Genomic DNA, 10,614 nt, shown 5'->3' on the forward strand with positions numbered 1-10,614 from the left:
CATAATTATGAATGAAAGAAAATGACAAATACTCAAAAGTTTTGTAAATAAAAATCAGAAAATCTGACACCCATATTTAATTTTCACGCCATACTAATTGCCTAATTTGTATAAATAAATAAATAAAAAGGTAAATCTGTGTAGTCTGATGGCTTCAACCGTTTTTTCTAAGAGACTTTGGTGTGTCTTTCAGTGCTGTACACAATGCGAGCTACGATGCTAAGGGGTTTAAATGTGTATGGTTGATTTATAAATATATATAAATATAGTTTATATATTATTAGTGCAGATAATCTGTGATGTAAACAGAAAAGAAATATAAGCAAATATCTTAGTCTCTAGAGTCCAGATGTACAAAACTGGTGGAAGACTTTCTACAAACTATTTTCTGTATCACATAAAATCCAAATACAATGAGACCTGGAGCTGCAATTTGACAAAATCTGAACATGTCTAAACATGTGTAAATAGTTTTGTATGTCCAATGAGTTAATCTTAGACAGTTCAACTCAATGTGAAAATTTATTTTGTTTTTGTTGTGCTAGTCCCTTTATTGAAGTAGAAAGCAAATTATCTCTTTACAATAAACTGCTGATTACAAAGAGCATGTAAGATTGACATCACACTGGTTTACTGACCTTTTTATCTAACTGTTGCATTGAATCAGAGTTAAGTGGGTTAAAAAATAAAAATAATCTTTAGTGATAGTATAGAGAGTTGAAAATGAATTAAAAAGCAACTAAAACCCAAAGAAATACTCCAGTAAAATCAACTTGCTAGAGATTTTTGCCTGGAAGAAGAATATAAAGAAAAGCAGGATGAGTCAAAAATGTGTGGTGCATAGAAGCTGAATGCTGTTTCTCCATGTTTGGTTCTGGTTTTGGAGATGGAGACCAGAAACAGAAGACCTGAAAGGTCTGGAAGGTTGACACAAGAATAGCAGAACTTTAATGTATTTTGATGGCTGGTGCGTTCACACCAGCCATGTTTAGTCCACTTTAATCGAATTCCAGTACTTTTATCCGGTTTAAGTCCAATTCTATTGTTGAGGTGTGAATGCTAATTGTACCCTTTTCTCCTTGGTCTCAGTTCGGTTGAAGTGAACTCTGGTGCGGTCTGAATACATATGTGAACACCAGGTGGACCAGACACTGCTCCACAAGCAGGAAGTGGACTACATCGCAAGGCATTTTGGGTAAATACAACCAAAACAAATGCTAGTGCTTGTGGGAGAAAAGGCCTTGTGGTTTTTAGCAAAAGGCAAAAGAGAAATCCTACAACCACTGAAATCTGACGCTACTCCATGTTTTTTACATGTTGTGAACACAAAAGTTGCCCTCATGTTTTCTTCAAAGGATTTTTTGTCGTTTCCTTCAGTGGTTCTTGGTGCAGCGCCCCCACAGGTGAGGAGGGGAACCGGTTGCTCAATGTTTGACTCAGTGCAATGTGAAAGAAAACCACAGCAGCTGAAAATGTAGCAAATGTTGCCATTTTGGTCCCCAATCAAACCAAGTCTACCGGACTATCAGGTGGGGAAACACACTTATATAGTAACAGAAGAATAGCAAGAAAGCTGGCAGCCGTGTTCTGGATCAGCTGCAACTGTCTGATTGGTTTTTTAGGCAGATCTTTGAATCAATGCAGTAATCAATGCATCTAAATATGAACACAGATGTGTTTCTCTAGATCTTGCTGGGACATTAGTCCTTTAATCCTGGAAATGTTCCCCAGGTGAGAGAAGGCCAACTTTGTAACTGTCTTTATGTGTCTCTGAAGGTTCTGGTTCATCACTACATAGAGATCTAATTAGTTTCTTGTTTCTCTGCTTCTTTCTTCATCAACTTTTCTTCTCAGTTTAACTTAAAACCCACTAAATAGGAGGAGGACGGATTTCTCAAGCTCGGATTGGTTGAGGAGTTTTTTGCTCTGTTCTGATTGGCTGTAATAGTTTTAGATGGAGTCATTCAGTCTTTATTCAAAACACAAACAGTCCGGTCCTGCCTCACTGCCCCAGGTAGTCCTGCAGTCCAGCACAGGGCCACTTTTAAAACCTTGCTGGTTTGCAAGTCCACTAACGATACGGCAAGCAGTCATTATATTTAACAGAGCAGCGCAAAGCTTTATGTTTGACTTTCCCCTCTGCATGTTGGAGCAAAATCAGGAGGCGAAGAAACCTGCTGGGTTCATGTTGCAGAGGGTGGAGAAGAAGAGCTGGCAGCCGGACAAATCAGGAGTTTTTTTTGGGGGGGGTGAACTAGAGCAAAAAGGTGGAAATCACAGATAAATACAAGAAAGGCAAGGTTACTGAGTTGATTTGAGTTTCCAGACAGGAATTAGTCAAAAAAGATACGGTTAGTCAGAGGTAGTGAGTGGATGAAAGAGCAGACGTCTGAAAATTGCTGCAGGGCAGCGGGAGTGACTGTGGGCGGGGAGAGAGGAAGTGTGGTCGACAGGAGAGGAATTTAAAGTCTCATTGTTCTGCAAGAGCAGAGGCAGCGAGAGCCGAGAAAGAGGAGGACGACATGGACGCGAGCGCAGCCGTGGAAAAGGTATGGACACCTTCAGGCACGGCCAGATGTGGAGGTCAGGGGTCAGTCAGGCTAGTGGGATGTAGCGTCTCCTCCTGCTGGTGGAGATCCTTTTTCATTATGGCCAGTAAACTTTAATCTTATTTAAAGATAAAAATATTTAGCTGCTTAAAAATTCATGTAGCACCTGTTTGTACTTCCATTTTGGTTTCTATTGCTTCTAAAAACAGCTTAAGCTCAATAAGTTAATATTTTTTGGTGTCTGGAAAACGAGCAGTTTAAAAAAACCACCAATTGTTGTGCAGGATACCTAGCAACCCCAGCTAAGACTGTTACCTAGCAACCCAAGCTGAGCTCCAGCACGTTTGGTCAGCTGGTTTTACAATGGCTGCTGGAGTAGTTAACTTTACATCCTGAAACCATGTCCTGCATTCTATTTGGTTGTGTAGGAGGCTCTACTAATGCTTTTCAAAGATGTACAGTTGTACAAAATAGGCAAAACTGACCAGACTAAAATCTCATTATCCAAGAATGATTTTGTACAAAAAATGTAAAATATGTTCTGCATAGACCATAGACCAATCGTAACCTGTTCAAGGAAACACAATAAAACCAAGTTTACCTTCTGAAAACAATCAAATCCAGTCAGTTCAGTATCCTGTAATTTAAATAAACACTTGTTTTAGTTACATTTACAGCTGGAAGCTTATGTCCACTCACCATCTGCAGTAATATTATATTAATTCTGACCTTTTGCTGATGCATTTTATCCATTAATTTATAATTAAACAACAAACAACTTAAAGGACTTTTTAAAATAAGAACTGCATGCACACATTTTACCTTATTGTGGATTTTCTAATCCATAATAAGGTCATAAGGCTAAAATATATACAGTTAAGTAATCATTTAATTTTATGAAAATTTTTTTGACTGGTAGTAGTATAAATGTTTTAGAGTGGCCGCTAAAGATTAGGGTGATGGCAAGGAGGCCTTCCGACACTAAAGAGCTCAAAGGTGCAAAAAGTTGCTAAGCAACTATAAGAAGGACTTCATAGTTATAACATATAGAATGAATAATTTAAGCAACATGTTAATAAAACAGATTCATTATGAAAATGGTTGCTACACTGGAATTATTTTATCATCTTTTGAGAAATCTGTGTTGTTTCCTGTCAGAAACAAACTTCTTTTTTGATTAAAAATAAATTTTAAATCTAAATCTGAATGGGGTGTGAATAATTTTGGACTTAACTGTTCATATGTAGCCAGTAAAACGTATTGCCAATACAAAGCTATCAGGAAAACCTTGAGATTAATAAATGCAGCGAATAATAGTTAACAAGAAAATATGCTTGAACTTATTAAATATATTTTTATGTACTTTTCTCACAGCAACATTATGTCTTGAACATTTTAATTCATGTTTGTTTTCTTTAAAATGGAAGCAAATTAAAGTTACTCTGAATGGATGGTTGTTTAAATCTTACATTTGAAAAATAAAATACATATTTTTAATGGATATCTTTAAAATAAATCAATACATTTGTAAATTTGGCAGATAAAATCCTAATTTAATGGGTCTGTGCAATAATTAAAACCATCTTTAATAAAAAAAAAACAATTTCTTCAGAGCAAACTTTTATTTTCCACTTGCTTTATGCTAAAATAAGCTAAGAATAGAATAGAATAGAATAGAATAGAATAGAATAGAATAGAATAGAATAGCTCTTCATGTGTCTTTCATTGTTTTTATTGGCTGGAAAACCCAGTGGGCCGATGCAGGAGCCAGGCGGTACACCTGGAGTAATCCTGCAGCTTGTTAAAGATACAACTATTATTTTACATCTCTGTAAATAAAATGGTAACAAAACATTTATTAATTTTGGAAAACTTGCAAAATAATTGAAAGTCACAGGTTAAGATATTTTGTTTTGCTTTTCAGAAAAGACTACATAATTAATTTATTAGAAAATAAACAGAATACATTAGGATTCAGGAAAATAAATTTTTTAGACTCATTTTTCTGTTGCCTTTTAAACGACGCCACAGTTTAACGTTGGAGCATGAAGTCTGTCGATGGGCCAGCGACCCGGCCAGAGGTCAGTTGTCTGAGAACCAGAAGGATCAGCGCCACCTGTTGATGTTTATCTGTTTGTTTAAGCCCAGAAGCTTAAAAATCTTCCACCGCCATGATGGAAATAACTCCCAGCACTCCCAGCAGGGAATGCTCCGCTGGACCAAACTAATCCAGAGGTTTCCAAAGTGCGGTCTGGGGACCATTTGTAGCCCTCAGACTGATTTCTTTGTGGCCCCTAAATGAATTTTCAGAATGATACAAATTTGAGCCATTCAGTACAGGTGGCTGGTGCAGATGGAGACTTTTTATTTTTAATTAGGGTAAAATTATTGCTGACATAATTTTCCTACAATGGAAAATATTAAGTACAGCAGGAAATATTTGTCTTTAATAATAAGTAGAACCACGTTGATCCAGAAACTTTCTCGAAAGTCGACTTTACTACACCCAAATCTGCTTTTATTAAATTTATAAAAGGGTCGGTATTGTAATTCAAGAATTCAAGGATTTTTTTTTATTGTCAAACCATCTTACAAATACCATATTATGTAATATCATACCAAAATACCATATTATGTGTTTTCCAGGCACACAGTGCCATTTTACAGCAGAATCAAGTAACTATGTTAACTTCACTTGTGATAAAAATGCTACATGTATATATATCAAACATAACATAAAAGAAATTTTACCTCTTAATTTAACGCCTTGAAATTGGGCTTGTGTCTCTTTAAAAACTCCAGGTTTTTCTGAAGCAACGCCTTCAAGAAGTCATCCCAACATGGCTCCTCTGTTAACCCTTTATCAACATTTTTGCAAGCGTTGCCCTGAGACGTAGCTGCTGTAATGAGCTAATTGTTGCTGGCTAGTCTGAAGAAGCAGAGTGGGGGAGGGAAAGTAGCTCTGAAACTGCAACTCTGAGGAGGAGCTGTGCCTTGAAGGCGGGGCTAGGACCACCCAAGTATTTTGCTCAGCTGGATGGTTGCCATGGAGATTAAAGGATTTCTCAAACATGCATGAAAGAATTAAAACTGCAGGAATCACTTTTACATTTTAGATCCCACAAAAAATGAAGAAAAAAATGGACGATTTTATTTGCTTGATATTATTTTTATTTTTTGACTCATCAGTTTTGTCCCATGTGATGAAAGGTTTGAGCTCTTCTACTCTAAGCTGGTTTATTATTTATATTTCAATAGCTGTTGGAAGGAAACTGGTTAGTTTCTAGGAACAAATACTTACAAAAGATCACCAAACATTTAATTTAAAATAGGTTTTAAGTCAGTTTTTTAAGCTAGAGGCTACGAGCTAGTCCCCCACTAGGACAATGCCTTGACCATTGTCTCTATCTAGCTTTAAAATAGCTGCTGGAAACTCTATCTGGGTTTTGTTTTAGTTTCAGACCAACATGAAGCCTAGAGGATCTATGACTGCTGTCCCGCCTTTCCTGTGACCTCTAGCCTCTTATCTCTCTGCGTTTCCTGCGTTTTCCCTCCTCTCATAGCTGACATATTCAAAATAACTTGGCTGAGAGTGACCCCACCTAAATGCTCGCCTTATCTGATTCCTAAATATAGAAACGCTGAGCTATTTAATCCAGAAGAGAGGTTTTTATGTCCCTCTTTTTTGTTTAACAACGTGCTTATAAAGCGACAAAAACTAAATAAAATCTGCCAACATGTGGAAGGACGTGGCTTCATCGCCCAAACTGTTGAGACGTCCTGATAAGATGCAGCTTTTATTAAAAAACATTTCACATTTAGCATGACTTTTGGTCAAGAGTTTCTCCATTTCTGACATTTTTATTGTCTAAACAGTTAATAATAAAGATGATTTATTGACAGAATTTCCCAGAATAACACAAGACAATATTATTATGATAAAGTGACTGTGCCGCTGTCAGTAAGCCGACTCCAGAGGAATGTAATTACAGCCTTGTTCTGCTGGAGCTGTTTTGACAACAAACCTTCACCACTGAACTTGTTTTATTACGAGCTGATCATTCACACCCAGTTTCAGAGACACTAGTCTTGTTTTGTCCCGATATGATGGAGAATTAGTCTTGCTTTCTAAACATTAACCCGCCGAGTAACAGCAGGAAGGAGAGAAGGCTTAAAGCAGGGAGTGGCTTGCTAGGTGACGGGCAGAGTTCTACTGGGGTTGCTAGGTAACGGGCAGAGTTCCGCTGGGGTTACTAGGTAACGGGCAGAGTTCTGCTGGGGTTGCTAGGTAATGGGCTGGATCAGTAGATGAATGATTTGTGAGGTTACATTCCTCAGGTTTTTTGAAATGGCTCATTTCCCAAAAACAAAAGAAACATTAATTTATCTACAAAAAAGGTCTTGGTAGGATTTTTTAAAGCGCCTGATATATTTAGATATAATTCTATGTTTTTATTTTTAGAAGGTTAGATCTAAGTATGGAAATGTCTGAGGAGCGTTAATCCTGGAGCAAATCCCTCTGTCCAGGATTGGTTTCTATTATCTGAGAGCTCTTGTTGTGTCCGTCGTTATGTAGCCGCTAACACCAGAGATGGACCCGGTAATACCTGGTGACAGACGGACAGGTGCGCTGACTCCCAGACAAAAAGCTGCAGATTGTTTTTCCTGTCGGGTTTCCTGCCAGAGGCTTTAAAGTCTCTTTGTCATTTCACATGTTTAGGTATTTCTGGAGCTGCTAAGAAACCTGATGACAGTTCCTATTTTTGATTTATAAGTAGCACATCAGCTTCTAAAAACTGGAATAGTCCAAAGTAGAGTGGCTCGGTCATGGCTTAAGGAGAATGATGTGATCCAGGAATAACAGATTATGTAATCTGGCAAAAAATGTAAATTCAAGTTCAGTGAATGTAATCTCTGTCACCAGGGGAAAATTCAAGAGCTTGATTTAAACTTGGTTTAATTCATTTTGGCATTAAATTACAATTTAGTTTTATTTTTCACAATTATTTAACTAAAATGTAATTATTCAGTCATATTGGCTGATCTGTAGTCCTTTTGGATGTGATCCAGATAATTTCACTTAAAAAGCCTTGCTCTCTCACGCTTTCTCTCAGCTTAAATGATCTGCAGACATGTGTGGACATCTTAAATACAGAAAATGATCACTTCAGGATAGTTTGCTTTGTTTCGGAAAACTAAATTTGCTGTAAATATAGTCAACATAAGCACAAAAGCAGGGAAGCAGGAATGTTTTAGACACTTGAATAAGATAAAAGTCTCATTCAAAACAATTTTATTTTGGTTTTAAAATCAAGAAAAAAAAATTTTCATAGCTTTTAGTCAGCAATTCAAGAAAAATGTGGAAAAATTAGCTTCATCCTTAATTTTTACTAATTAGTCAAGTTGATTTTTATAAAATAAGACACATTCAATTTCAACTGACTGAAATTGAAATTGATAACCTTTGGAAAAATTGATCCTTAATCTATTCTCTGCAAAAAAACTAAATCTATTACAAAAGTATTTCTGGTTTACTTTCTAGTGCAAATATCTTTTTGCACTGAAATAAGACAAAACTAACCTACAAGTAACTTTTCAGCAATACACAGGAGCTTGATAAAAAAAAAACAGTGCTAGGTCCACTGGTGGATTATTTCACTTATAACATGGGGAAAATGTCTTATTATGAGTTTAATAATCTGCCATTGGAACTAGTATTTTTTAAAATCAATGTTATGGAATAATTGGTTAAAAATGCTCCTATATCTTTCTGAAAATAAATATACTTACAAGTTAATTTTGTCTTATTTCAAGTATACAGATATGTACATTTGCACTAGAAACTAGACCAAAGATACTTGGTAAGACTTTTGTCTTTGCAGTGTTAACTAGTTATCAATAATTTCATAATTAAAATACCAATAATTAAAATACCAAGAAAAGTGGCTTTTCTTGGTAATGGACAGATAATATAATTTTTGCTGTTTAAATGAACTAATTTAAATCCAAAATATCTTAAATAATAATACTAATTGTCTACTGCGGTCAGAAAATAGCTATTCTCTGGCTACTTTAAGCTTATAAATTTAAACAAATAATCAACCACCTGCTGAAACTGAGACATTATATATAACACTATCATAATTAAGTATTGTTGATTGTCAATAAGGTAAAAATAAAAAAACATCCCTCAGTTTTTTGCACCTAAAAACATTGGTTGTGAAATCATGAATGGTTGAAATGAGTGTAGGATCTGAATCATGGGTTAATAAAACACAGTCAGCGCTGCAGACGGGGATCAGTGATGTTAGCAGGAACAGTCACTGGGTGGAGCGATGAGGTCATCCGCCCTGACCGCGCCGTTTGTATATGTGGACTCGGTTCTGGTGCCTCCACACCCGGAGAAAACACTCACCAAACAACCCTGTCTGTCTCAGCTAACACTCCTGCACACACACACACACACACACACACACACACACGCACACACACAACTTTATCAATGTGGCCTCAGGCTTTGAAGGGAGTCGGAGTTGTTAGTACGTCTAATGGCCAGAGGAGTCCTGACGTTTTGTTTGTGCTTGAGAACAAAAAGCTTTTGAAACAAGCAGCTTTATCCTGTTCTCTCATTTTAAAAAAATCACATTTTGCACAATTTTATATTTCCACTTGGGTTTCTACTGTTTCTAAAACATCATGTAACTTATAAAAAAACACCCAGCTGTTTTCTGGCAGTAAGTTTATGTTTTTGATGTCAGAAAAATGTGTTGTTTCAAAATCCTCCTAATTGTTTTCATGTTTCTTTTTCCCCCCCCATTTTTTCTTTTATATTTAGGTTATATCTAAATTATTTAGAGTTTATATATATGTTTACCAATATTTCACACTTTGCATAGGAGTTTCTTTTTAACAAAGAAATTTCCTCTTGGGATCAATAAAGTATATTCCGAGTCTGACATAGGACTGGCACTGCGCCGTTACCTAGCAACCCCAGCAAAGCTCAGACCGTTACCTAGCAACCCAAGTGGAGCCCTGCCCATTTGGTCAGCTGGTTTTCCTGCTACATAATGACTGCTGGAAAAGACAAGAGGCCCTTCAACAGCTCATTCTGAAAGGAAATGAGCAGGTTTTGGTTCTGTTTTACACCCAAATAGCCGTTCATGCAAAACGTCTGGAACCTCAACTATTGAAGAACGATTGCTTGAATCATTTGTAAGAAAGAGAACTGCAGCAGCTGAAAATGTTACAAATGTTGCAGCTTTGGTCCCCAGTTGAACCAAATCTACTGGACTATCAGGCAGGGAATCACTCTTATACAAACGTTGTCCACTTCCTCTGCTGCCATTACCAAACTACAACCACAAGCAAACTACAATTAAAAAAACAGAAAAAGCAGAAAACCAATGATATTGTCCACAACTCCTCCTTCTGGTCGCTGACTGGCCAGAATGAAATTGAAACCAATCTCAATGGGAGAAAGCGCCAAAGGGAGATGAGAATCGATTTGTGCAGAAATGTAACGGTGAGGCTACAGCCTGTGGACTTTCTGTTTAGAGCCAATGTGTTCATAACTAAAGTTACAAGTCGAGTTGTTTTTGTGTTTCAAGGGATTTTTATCTCACGTTCTGCTTTTGGGAATACTCTCCTCAGTAAACAAACTTTGTTCCTTTCCAGATGTTTGGCCTTGTTATTCCTCGCTATGCTGTTTTGTTTTTACCTTGTTCTGTTCCCAAATCTTTAAAACTCTGAATATTTATGCTGATGTTTCTAAAACATGTATATAGTCAAGCAAACATTCCATCTCAGAATGTGGGGTGAGGTTTTGATGTTTGTTTTTCTGCCTCTCCTCTCAGATGTCTCTCAGAGGTGCAGGGGCGTGTCTGGTTTGTAATAGCAGCTGCTCTGGATTTCAGCCCCATTCCTGGAGGTACAGTTGCTTCATCTTATGCTTTTTTATTTTACTTTGCCAACAAAAAGGAAAAACAGTGAAAGGAATAAGAAAATCACAGCAACAATCCGTTGTTGTTGGCAGTCGTTTACTCTACAAACAAACTGATCAACACAC

The 10,614-nt window shown here is 36.8% G+C and overlaps 1 protein-coding gene across 1 annotated transcript in view; it reads left to right on the forward strand.

Moving 5' to 3' along the window:
• The first annotated feature begins 2,085 nt into the window (after positions 1 to 2,085).
• lmcd1 (LIM and cysteine-rich domains 1) overlaps positions 2,086 to 10,614 on the forward strand; it is a 14,557-nt gene continuing 6,028 nt past the window's right edge. The window contains exons 1-2 of the mRNA XM_007559718.2: positions 2,086 to 2,549; positions 10,403 to 10,476. Of these exons, the coding sequence (XP_007559780.1) occupies positions 2,523 to 2,549; positions 10,403 to 10,476 (101 nt within the window). The 5' untranslated portion in view covers positions 2,086 to 2,522. The remainder of the gene's footprint in view (positions 2,550 to 10,402; positions 10,477 to 10,614) is intronic.

The sequence above is a fragment of the Poecilia formosa genome, unplaced genomic scaffold (genome assembly GCF_000485575.1).
Source record: "Poecilia formosa unplaced genomic scaffold, Poecilia_formosa-5.1.2 Scaffold106, whole genome shotgun sequence".
NCBI classification, from domain to species: Eukaryota; Metazoa; Chordata; class Actinopteri; order Cyprinodontiformes; family Poeciliidae; genus Poecilia; species Poecilia formosa.